Source organism: Sceloporus occidentalis, unplaced genomic scaffold (assembly GCF_023333645.1).
Source record: "Sceloporus occidentalis isolate IW3139 unplaced genomic scaffold, rSceOcc1.0.p SCAF_1, whole genome shotgun sequence".
Taxonomy (NCBI): Eukaryota; Metazoa; Chordata; class Lepidosauria; order Squamata; family Phrynosomatidae; genus Sceloporus; species Sceloporus occidentalis.
Genome location: NW_028316981.1, coordinates 308,047,893 through 308,060,581, shown reverse-complemented (window position 1 = coordinate 308,060,581; position 12,689 = coordinate 308,047,893). Strand labels below are relative to the sequence as shown.

Sequence of the window (12,689 nt, the reverse complement as noted above, 5' to 3'; positions counted from 1 at the left end):
GGATCTCACAGAGGGCTTTTGCCATCGCTGCCCCTTCACTTTGGAATAAGCTCCCTGTAGAGCTTCGCTCTGCCGCCTCACTAGATATCTTTAAGAAAAATCTGAAAACGTATTTATTTCGGTTGGCCTTCCCACCTTAGTTAAATTGTTTGTTTTCCTGCCCCTTATTCTCCCTTTCGACCCCAGACCATTGTAAATTGATTTCTCTTTCTCTTTGCCCTTGACATGTGTATTTTATTGATTTCCTGTTCCTATTCCTTGTAGTAATGTTTTTAACCTTTATATTGAATTTTTTATCCTGTATTGTAACGTTTTAAATTTTGTAAGCCACCTTGATCATATTTATGGAAAGGCGGGGTAAAAATAAAATTTATTATTATTATTATTATTATTATTATTATTATTATTATCCTGTCATGCCACTGACATTCAGCAATGCAGAAGCAAATGTAAAGATAAAGCAAAATTTTGTCCACTGCTGCTATGGCAAATTCAGAGCAACAGGAAGTGTGAAAAACAACATGTTGTCTACCTCTGTTTCAGCTGATAAATCACACACCCCTTATTCAGGAGACCTTCAGGTGCTAATTCTCTACAAAGTGAGAGCTGCTACTCCAATCCTGGACAGACAGCTCCATTCATTCACATGTAACATACACATCATGGATGCAACGGGCCTTACAATTGGAACCTCAAATTATCTGGAGGGCTCCTAAATTATTATTGGAATAAACCACAGTTTGCATGGAATTAGAGTTAAATTGCTGAGTTTAGACACTATGGCAGACAAAACAACGTCTTAACAGGTTCATAAATCCAATGTTCCAGGCTACAGTATAGCATTTTTCATTTCATGTTCTACACATGTAGGAGAACTGATAATCCTCAAGTGAATCTACATCTCTGTGCAACAATTCTGCCACTATGAAGCTTAAATTACATAATGATAAGTAGGCATGGAAAGAGTGGTGCAAGTTAGGGTTTTTTCTGTGTGGTTGCTTTCTTTGCAGCCTCATTTCAACTACGTATCTCTTCTATACATCAGCCAAATCTATTAGTTCCAAACTAAATCAGACCTACTAAATCAATGAAATTTATGTAAGTGTTAACTTACTGATTTAATAGTTTTATTCTAGTTAGAATTAAGAAATGGATTTAGTGTTTTTTCTACATGTTAAGGTTTTTTCACTTACCTTCAGTCCTTCCAGGTGCTGTCCACTATGAATAAAGGTTATGCTAGTGCTTACAATCAAACTTTGCTTCTGAAATTTTGTCCCTTAAGAGTTCCAGCACACATTTTGTGTACAACTGTGAAGGACAGATTTTGGTATTATTCACTGTGCATGGAAGACTTTAGTTTTGTTTGTAAGCAGAGTACACATTCAAAAGCTTCTTAACACAAGCAGCAAATACAATTATGCTGCTTCTTCCAAATTATAGTGGGATGTGAACCTGGTTGAAATGCTGTCACCACAACAGATTTCAGCAAGGATAAGTCTACCATCAACTGTCAGGTTGTGTCATCTTAACACTTACCTAGGCTTGTGGGTTTGATGAGAACATCAAGTACATCATAAAATGGCAAGGTTTTCAACTGAACATCAGGATGCACTGGTGGGACTGGAGGTGATGGTTGCTGCATCTCAAAGTGTGGCTTTGTATCTTGAAGTAAGACTGAACTAAGAGGTGAAGAAGGGGACTGAGGCGTGACTGACGTAGATGGTATTGGATGAAGTCCAGCAATAGCTAAATCAGGTTCCACAGGAGATGAGCTACTGTCCAAACTGAAGACTGAAGTTTTTATAGCAGACAAGTCAGAAAGACCTTCTATTGTCCTGGGATATCTGCGCCTGTACAGTTCTCGAATCTTTATCTGAACTGCTGGGCTACAGCCACTCTTCAGCAAGTGCAATGCCCTCATCAGGAGGTCATGTTTCCGACCACTTTTATTACGTCCAGCAAAGCCCAACAGCACTTGTAATTCAGAGACCCGAAAACTTGATACCATATTCTAAGAGAAACCATGGTACAGAAAAAAAATCAAATACAATATTTTGGTCTGATTACACTAAACATCACATATAAGACACGATTTTCTTAGAAACTCTCATTCTCTTCCCCCCAACACACCATCATTTTATCTACATCTCGTACAATAAAATATTTCAAATGCCTATCCAGGAACTAAAAAAAAAAAAAAAAAAAAGGGGGGGGGAACCACCACCAACCCAGCCAAGCAAGCAGACTTGAAAATATTCTGACTGTTTCACTTATTCATAAGCTCCCTAATTTTTATAGCCTTATTTAGCTAAATCAATGAATTCCAAACATCATTAGGAATTCAGATGGTAAAACCGAAACACGAAATGAAAGGAAACAGAAATTGACATGAGGATGCTAAGAACTCCAAATCCAACTTCTGAGCAAATGTCCCCCTTGTTTCATAATCAGGCAAGTGTATGTAATCACGTAACACAGTGATTATTTGGGGTCATAGTGGTTATTTGGGATAACAGCAAAAAACAGCAACAGCATAATTGGTTTTTTTTTCTTTTTTAAAAACAGGAATGTACTGAAAGATTAAGCCAACCCCCTTCTCTAAGCTGCATTGACTATAGCATCCTGGATTTGTGCTCCTTGGGACTACAGCATCCTCGAGAGGCAGCTGAACAGACTTTCCTTAAACACTGCAACCAAAGAAGAGCTTATCACCTCCTCTGCCAGTTTCTTCCCTAGTCAAAGAGTTTGGACTAGTGGAAAGTTACTCCAAAAGCTTACTCAAGTCCATCTCCATGTAAGTCCCACCTATTAGTTATAGTCCTCCCCTCAGAAACTGTGTTGTGACTAAACATACCCAGTTAGCCTTTTCCCCACTGGCCTCTGTTTTCAAACCCTTCACCATCTTGCCCTCCTTTGGATGTACTCTATCTTCTCATTGTCCCTATTCACATTTAACACCTCTCAGATACAGGGCTACATTTCCAAAACACTGAGGAAAAATAAGGCAGATCATAACCTATTAACACAACAGTTCAACTGAACTAGTTACCACAACAGAACTTATCTCCTTTGTTCCATCATAATCATTTGGAACCATGTAAACAGTAACACAGTCCTTTTCTCTATATAGACATATTGGACCATTGCTCCATAAATCTGTGCACAAACAAAATAGTCCAGCTATGTTGACAGTGTCAGGAGGATATCTCCTGACATCACCAAACCAGCAGCATATGTTCCAGGAGGTCAATCCTGCCTTGGAACAGTGCTCCACTTATGCAGCAAGGCCATGATGCAAACAAAGCAAGCAACAGAGACCAAATATGACAACACACGTTGAAGTGTTCAAGGCGCTTCATGTACAACTCTGTAAACCAAATTAGCATTATTTATCCACTCCCAGCCCCATTGCAAATGGGGAAGATGGAAATGTGTGTCTGTTGCCTATGACTAACTAGAAGTCATGTGGGAGGAGCTAACCCAGAATACAGGAGGTTAGGACTCTGTCGGCTGGGAAAGGTTATCTCACTTCTTGGACTGTGTTTTCCCACATGTGTAATCTACTTTCAAAACCTGCTTTTATACTCCTCAGAAGAACTAACACTCATCATGAAGACCCATGAAGAATTTTTAAAATAATTGTTGGGCAGATTTTCCCCGCCGCAATGCTCTAATTCAGCATGTGTGGATAAAAATGGGAGAAGTTCTCTGAATGTGCATTGTATTGTTTTCACAAAATATCATTCAAATTCTACAGACCTTTACTTTCAAAAAGTTTAAGGACAGAAAGGCAGATAGTTGCCATAGACATTTTCAGAATGAGTAGATGGTTTTTAAAAACATTATAACTATACTGCAGAATTAAGCAAATGTACAACAGCTGAAGAAAAACAAATTTAGACATGCTGATGACAATGACAACCAAAAGAAGTGGTGTGATTTCATAATTTTGAGTCCCTATGAATATGGTAAGCCTATACACATATACTGCTTTGAAAAGAGAAGATTCTGAATATGATAACAACTTGTAGCAATATTTAAAATGATATCTATGTGGTACATAAAAGGCTAAATATTATGAACTGCATTCTAAACTAGCTGGATACTGCTAATGAAATAAGCAGATGGCTTAACAAAGACGTGGGCTCTTGAGCGGACTCACATGAACACCCAAGAAATGACTCCAGACTTATACTTAGGAAGGCCCAAGATTTTTATTCCAGAATCCACATGTGCAATACCATTTGACTTGTAATGTAGAGAGATCTTGTAGCACCTTTTAATGTATGTTGTACTCTGCCTCAAGCCTTGGGAAGAGGCGGGTATGAAATAGGTTGTTGTTGTTGTTATTATTATTATTATTATTATTTAATAATCTCACGCCCCTATAAAATTAGCTATGCTCAATTTTTTTTACATTAAATTAATGTTTGGGAAGGAATAAAATAGAAAACTAATTATCTAGCATGTTTTTAGTTTGTGAAACAAAAATTGATACAGAAGAGTGTGACATAGGAGTCATAACTTTTAAATCACAACACTAGTGGTCCAATTAGCTATCTCAATTACTGCCTTTGTAGTGGTGGCCAGTCAATTACACACCTATTCACTAGTCTTAGATTTATGTTACCTCGGGTTTTACTGCTGGTGTAATTACACTTGAGCTTCTAAATGATGACCATTTAAGCACCATATTGTGAGCCTCTAGAAGATGATCTCAAAATAAAACATGTAATGTGTTTACTTTATATTTTTAGCCTGTAGTGATGATTTTATTTTATTTTTTTTAGACCTGGTTTCACAAGAGTAGAAGGATTTTGTAAAAAGGAGCTTCTTTGTCAGATAATTTGTTACCTAAGGTATACCTGTACTTCATTACAGCAGCTGCACATACTATAGTGTTATACATAATTTGTTGCTCACTACTGACATCCACAGAGCAGACTTTTCAGGATACAGATTGAATCTCCCTTATCTCCATGCTTGGGACCAGAAGTGTTTTGGATTTCAGACTTTTTTCAGATTTTGGAAGATTTGTATGTATTCTGTATGTATATACATATAGAGAGAGAGACATCTTGGAGATGGGAACTAAGTCTAAACATGACATTCATTTAATGTTCATATACACCTTATACACACAGCCTGAACCTAATTTTATACATAATATTTTTAATAATTCTGTCCGTGAACCATCAGAAAGCAAAGGTGTCACTATCTCATACTCATGTGGACAATTATGGATTTCAGACTTTCGGATAAGGAGGGCTCAAACTGTACAAGTTTCATATTGTGGAAGTGCAAATTATCAGTAATTTTAATTACCCTCAATCTCTTGTACAGTGGAACCTTATTATACACGAGGGATCCGTTCCGGATCCCTCCGCATATAAAAAAATCCGCCTATGCTCAAGCCCCATTGTTTCCAATGGGGCTCGTGCGCAGCGGTGCGGTGGCGCGCGAGTTGCAACGGGTGCGCGCGCCCATTCAATTGAATGGGACGCGCCGTCCCTTCCGCCCCGCGCGCGCCAGCAGCTTTGAGCGCCTATGCTCAAAGGCGCCTATAAAAAGGCAGCGTATGCGGAGGCTCCACTGTACATTCAACTAACATTAATGTTGCTTCCTTTTAATATTTAATGCTATAGTCAGTTCTCCACATACACAGAGAGTAGGGATGCAGGACCCCCACAAAAATGGAAAAACATGAGTAAATAAATAAAAGTCCAACCAGGGCAAGAAGCAATCCCAGGGCAATAGTAGAGACAGCAGGAAGCCCCGGCCACCAAGTATACATTCTTTGTATCCACATACTTCACAAGCAATATATTGTGTTGGGTAGTGGAAACAAGACTCAACCACCAGGTGCACATTCTCCATATATGCCCTCCTCTAGGGAGTCCACCACCCACCCACTTAATCTTTGTTCATTTCAAAGGTAGAAGCAGGCAGATGGTGGACTCCACAGGGGTGGGGGGTGGACACAGATTGAGTGCCTGGCAGCCAGGCCTTGATTCTACCTCTGCAGCTTCCTCATGATTACTTGGCCAGGCTATGGGCAAGTCCTTATAAATGGTAAGCGGGCTCACAGAACTTAAATCCATGAATGTGGAGGGCCAACTGTACCTCTGTTTACAGTTCTCATTTTTTACCTACTCAAAATTTATAATCTTGTTTATAATTTTTTTGTTTCATATAGGTCTTTCATATACAAAGAATCGAGGGACATTTAAAACTGAAGGACAAACTTTAGCATTAGTTTAAGAATGCACATTTAAGAAGGCAATGGTCTTCCAAAATATACCCTTCTGAATTGCAGGGCAGTTTTCAGTTTTGCTTGATTAGCTGTTCAGCTCACACACTGTAAGCTTTACTGCTGAAACAATTAATACTTTTAAGGGTTCTGAAATATTTGCTTTCAGAACAATGCTTTGCATTTATTACAATTTGGGCATGATCTTACTTGTAGGTTAGAAGCTGGTGAGGTAGATTTCTGTTGTTGTTTCTTAGCTATGTTTCTTGCTTGTCTTAGTAGGCAACGTTTTCTTAAAAGGGTCACCATGTTTGTGTCTGGAAAACAAAAAAATAGCAGGGAAACATAGTAGCATGGAGAACAGCTACAGATGTGGATGATTTGAGAACTACCATTTAGCACTAACGACATGATTACCAAATACTTTGGTAATACAGAATTAAAGATGATGTGGTTAGAACAAGAAGGCAAAATTCCCCCAAGATGAATGCTAGGGAGAGCTGGCTACCCAACAAGATTTTAAAAGGAGACACTGGTAAGTTTTATATAGTCCTGCAGTGGTCATGAATTCATCCTAACTATAAGGAGCTAGTCTTCAGGGAGTGAAAATACCTATCACATTAGATTAGCATACCCCTACTACAGGTACTACATGGAGCGAGATCGACTCGAGGATGGATAACAACAACAACAAAAACTACTACTGAGAAACAGCCATCCAGCACATCATAACATACAGGAATGACTGAAACTTTTCAATGTAAAAGCATTATCAAGGCCAATATTGAAAGCTAGGGTCCTCTTCCCTGAGTTTTTATGGTATAACCTAGACATTAAACTTGACTGTCCATCTGTGTACATCTTAAGGCAACTTCAGTGTTCAAATTTGGCAGAGGCAGACATGGATTTTCTACCACATTTTATGACTGAGGTCCTCTATCATGCTGGCTGAACAAAAGCTGTGTCAACACAGATTGCAAGGCAACATCCCATCACCAAAGCACACACTCACAACCACTTAGTATGCAGGGGAGGGCAGGGGGTACCTAGGTGATGTTGGGCTGCAATTCTGTAAAAAACCTGTGTTGCTGTGTCAGTTCTCCAGTGAGCATACCAGCATATCTTGAGGATCCAGAGAATGACATCTGGAGATCAAGTGGGTTGACAACTCTTCTCCTACCTCAGGAATTTCAGCTGGCCACTGGGTCAGCAATTCCATTCTCCTTTGGCTACCAATTGTTTATGAGGGGATGCTTCAGAAGTGGAAGCTGCCTTATGAAGGGTAGACATTGTGAAAAGAGATACTGAATACCTTATTTTAAGACGTCCCCAGTACTGTATACACTGGCATAAATCCAGGGTACACCAGCATATACCACCAATGTCTTCAGCTTTACAAAATAGACTACACAGTAATTGGGGCTGGGGAATGGCAGGATACCGCCCCCCCCCCCACATGTTACTTTTGCACTACAGCAGTCATTCCCAAACTTTGGTCCTCCAGATGTTTTGGACTTCAGCTCCCAGAATTCTTGACTGTCCACCAAGTTGGCTGGGGCTTCTGGGAGCTGAAGCCCACAACTCTTGGAGGACCAAAGTTTGGGAATCCCTGCACTAGAGATTTTTTCTGCATTTCCCCAATTCCTGCAATTAGAGTCAAGGCCCGAAAGAGCGGTGTGTGGCTGCTCTGGTGCCAACTGTGCCAGGAATGTGGCAACCACATGCATCTAGCCCTAATCTAGACCGCCGCTGCAGTCCTGAACCAGACTGCCAAGAGCAGCTTTTATCCTCTTCTTCTTAGCCCAGGTCTTGCACGATGCTGCAGGCTCAGCAAAGCTTCAGGCCACATTCAAGGCATGCATCATCTAAATGCTACACCCACAACACAGCCTGAATCCGCATCATTTGGGCTACGTGTTTCGGGCCAAAGTCTGGTACAGCTGTGAGTTGTATCTTCTTCCACTAATGGAACTGCTTCCACCATGAAGTGTCTTACAGCACCCTTTAAATCTGTCCCAAATAGCTGGGGGACTCTCACTCATGTAATACTGGTTTTGTGGATTCTTGAAGAATTTTGGACAACAGAAGACCAAATGATAGTATGTGGGTAATTCACACATCAGCTTCACAACCTTAAATACAGGAAATGAACAGAGCATATTCTGGGTGCATGGAACAGAAGTACAGAACTGTATTATCATCAGTTGGCTTTGGTGGAAAACAACACAAAACTGTAGAACACTTTAAGGCTCGGGATGAAGGACAAGTATTAGTTCAGCTTCTCCCAATCACACACCATTTATTTAAGCTGGTCATCTGGGGAACTGTGTGATTTTAAAAACTAGTGTGGGAGTTCACTTGTTTTTCTCTTCCCTCCTCTTTCAGTCTGTAAACCTTCAGGATGGTTTTTCTGCTTCTTATTATTACCTTTAACTGCTTTTGCTGAGAAGTGGGCTAAAATGCTTTCAGTAAATACTTCAAAATAATACATGTTTTATACCTAACATCTGTAGAGCTCTTCTGTGTGTGTGTGTGTGTGTGTGTGTGTGTGTGTGTGTGAGCGCGCATGCATGCTTAGATCAAGCACAGGCTCAAGTAAACTTGAAGATGTTGAGATTAAGTACAGTGAGAAAGAGAAAGATGAATCAGAAATAACATGCGAGGAAAACACTGTGCGCACATGCATTTAAGTGTTTTACAGTAAAGGAGTACCGTATCAGTGTTTAACAGTAAAGCAAAACATATGGGAATCACTGTCAACTTTGTTAATTCCATTCAAATGAAAAGGAACTAAAATACTTCAACTGAAACAAGGAGTCATGAAGAAAAACATTTAATTTTTCTTTAGAGAAAAGAAGTTTATACAACCTAAGTTTGCCAAATCAACATCGCATGACTACTCAGTCACAGTTGTTATCAACCACCAGGGGCAGCTCAAGATCTCCTTTTGCCTGAGATAAGAAGTTGAAAGAAGTTAACTGTGTTGGAATAACTTCACCAGCGATCGGTTCGTTTCTGGGCAGAATTCAAAGTGCTGATTATGACCAATAAATCTCTATACAAGTCAGGTCCAGATTATTCAAAGAGCTGTATCTCCTCATATGAACCAGCCAGCACACTAAGATTTTCGGAGGAAGTCTTTCTCTCTGTTCCACCACCATCACAGGATCACTTGGTGCGGACATGAGAGAGCGCCTTCTCGGTGGCTGCTCCCTCCATCTGGAATGCACTTCCTTGGGAAGCTTGCCTTTTGTCAGCAAGCTAAGACGTTTTTATTTAAGATGGTGCTATACATATATAATGCCAGGATGGCTTTGGGGTGTGTGGTTTGGTTGTGCTTCTTAACTTTTGTATGTTGTTATGTGGTTTTGTACTGTTTTTAGATTATCTTAAGTGTTTTGAATTTTTATTGTAATGTTTTTTAATGCTTTTATCTGCAAGCCACCTTAGATATCTTCTGAGAGAAAGGCAGCATGCAAATGAAATAAATAAATAAAGTGCCACCTTCCCATCACATGTCAGGCCCCAATACTCTCACTAGAGGAGGGTCAGGGAGGAAGAGGGGGAGGAAGCAACAATGTGTCTCACAAGCCTAGAGTTGGTTCTATAGTCAGCCAGCTATTTCACGAAATGACTCTGCACAGAGCCAGCTTATAGCATGGCACACGTGTGGGGATATAGTGGTCACAGCATTCTCAGGCCACATTAACATTTAGAAGTCCTGTGGATGGTTTGTTGCTGAAGCATTCTTGAATCTTCACTTGATAAGTCTTGGATGAGTGCAACGTCGTATGAAAATCTTCAGCAGGATCACACGATTATGCCAGGAGTATGCCTTTTCCTCCCAGCTTTCCCCCCCCTCACTCCATCCTCACCCCGTCTGAAAATCTCTTAACTGAAATAAGTTGGAAACATGAGCTTTTGTAGACTACAGTCTACTTCTTCCAATGCATTTAGTGAAGTGGAAAGCAAGCATATACAAAATGTCAATTCAGATTCAAAATCCTTTGTGTAGGGAAATGAAATAGGAAGTCTAGTTTTAACTATGGTCATTAGTGATTAAAGACATTGGGAACTAGCCTTTGTCTGTGGAAATAAAGTGGCAAGACCAGTTTGGCTTTAGCAATAGCAAGTACATTTTTATACTGCTTATCAGTGAACTAAGCACTCCCTAAGCAGTTTACAATGTGTAAGCCAATTGCCTCCAACAAGCTGGGGACTCATTTTAGCGACCTACGGAAGGATGCAAGCCTGAGTGGACCTTGGTTGGAGCCCTGGGATCAAACTCACAATGTTGTGGTCTGCAGTACATGAATTTAACCACTGCGCCACCAGGGCTCCCTTTGGAAACTATCCTGTAGGTGGGGAGAATAGATGAGTGTAGGATGCCCCCTTGCCCCCCCCCCCCCAAGAGGATGGGATCAGTGTTGAAATTCCTGGCTCACCACAGACATTTCAACACTAAGGAACATTGTTAAAACTGGATGTGCTACTTCATTTCCATACACAAAGGATTTTGAATCTGAATTGACATTCTCATGCACTAATGGCTTATATAGGTCTGTCCCTGGTTTCCACTCCACTAAATGCATCTGAGGAAGTAGGCTGTAGTCTACAAAAGCTCATACTGCCAACTACTTTCTTTCAGTTAGTCTCAAAGGGGTGACAAGATCTCTCTACAAGCTTATTTCCATGTAAAACAATGATTTTCTTGAATGTTTAATGTTTGGAATAGTCTGGTAAAAATGACTAAAAATCACAAGCATGTTAAACCTGCCCATACAGCACAATCCTATTCAGAAGAAATTTCTGGTTGCAGCCTATACACACTTATCTGGAGGTAAATCCACTGAATTCAATGAGGGTCACTTCAAATAGGTACTACTGTTCAAATAGATTAATGTGGTGTTAGCTTCCTAAAACTGAATCTCAAGCCCCATATCAAGCAAGCTGAGTTCAAGGCTGTTTTTCTACACACACATACATCTTTGGCAAAATTCAAACATTATAAATATGGCACAAAACACTTGACATACTCTGCTGTTTCTATGGTTTTGATCATGAGAGGCAAAAATGGGCAAAGGAGATACTGAATTCTAGAAGTCCACTCCAACAGATATGTGTGTGTGTGTGTGCATTCAAGTCGACTGTCAACTTAGGGCAACCCCATTAATTTCATAGGGTTTTCTTAGGCAAGGAATACTCAGGGGTGGTTTTGCCAGTTCCTTCCTCTGAAATATAGCCTACAGCACCTGGTATTCGTTAGCAGTCTGCAATCCAAGTACTAACCAAGGCTGACCCTGGTTAGCTTCCAAGACCAGATAGGATCTGCTACCTTCACAGTATGTAGATTTTCTATATATTACTTCAAGATCATTCACTGTGGGCAATCTATTACAGTATAACATAGTTTTTGTGACCTTACATTGTACATTACTCTGTTTTAGTAACTTGGAAGCATAAATGAAACACTTAATTTAAAATAAATACAGTCATTTTCCTTTTCTAGACAATGTGTAACTCAAGCCTTCTTCCGCTCTTGACACTCTTGATAATTCCAATCTGGTTTCCCTTCTTAACACATATCTTATTAACTCAAAACCAAGAACACCATGCATAAAGCAAGGAGTATGTTCAACAGCAAAAAGGAAGACTTGAGTTGTCTTCATATCTTTAAGCAGTGAGCCCATCAAACCACTGTTCATCTCAGGTACTCTGCATGCAAACGATCTGACACCTGATTCTTGAGATTTCCAGCTAGTGCTAAGGCTACTGCCAATGGCTTGCTTTAGCAGGAAAGCACTGGCAGTTTTCTGTGTTCCCAGCACAAAAGTTCAATTCCTTGAGATGTTAGCAGTCAAGACTATCAAGACAGGCCCACTTCATCTTCATACAAAGACACAGCATGCTGCTATGGGATACCAAGGACACTTTGAAAATCTTTTTTTTAAAACAACATGCTTACTCAGAAAGTGACACACAGTTTGATCAGAAGGCTTGGCACACAGTAATTTTACCTCTACTACAACTATTTCTTCTGTCATGAACAAAAGAAACATTTTGACATATTATTTTCTAAATAAAATACTGTAATTCCATATTATATTCTAAATAACTACCTGACCATAGCTGCATTAGCACAGCAGAGTATTACCACATATACTTGACTACAGGCCAACCTCATGTGTAATTCATGGGCAAGTTTTGGGGCCAAAATTGTTGATTTTGACATGACTCGTGGATAGGTCGAGTGTAAAACATGGACACTCCTTCAGTGAGTGTATGCAAGGGGCAAGAGGGAAGCAGCAATCAATACAAGACTTCAATGTTTCAGTCGTCACTCCTGAGACAGTGAAGTGTGCAAGTGTGTGTGGGAGAGGGACTGTTAAACAAACAGCAATCAATCAGTCACCAAGGACTCTTATCTGCTTGGCTCAGG

At 40.0% G+C, this 12,689-nt stretch overlaps 1 protein-coding gene across 5 annotated transcripts in view; it reads right to left on the bottom strand.

Annotated features, from left to right (window-relative positions):
- Positions 1-12,689, bottom strand: part of LOC149324212 (E3 SUMO-protein ligase PIAS2) — a 75,816-nt gene that overhangs the window by 55,700 nt on the left and 7,427 nt on the right. For 4 of the 5 annotated variants that reach the window (XM_089497748.1, XM_089497739.1, XM_089497717.1 and 1 more), the window contains exons 2-3: positions 6,461-6,567; positions 1,537-2,011 (exon numbers count right to left, since the gene is read on the bottom strand). In XM_089497748.1, the coding sequence (XP_089353874.1) occupies positions 1,537-2,011; positions 6,461-6,559 (574 nt within the window). In that variant the 5' untranslated portion in view covers positions 6,560-6,567. The remainder of the gene's footprint in view (positions 1-1,536; positions 2,012-6,460; positions 6,568-12,689) is intronic. The other variant, XM_089497723.1, reaches the window with a different exon arrangement.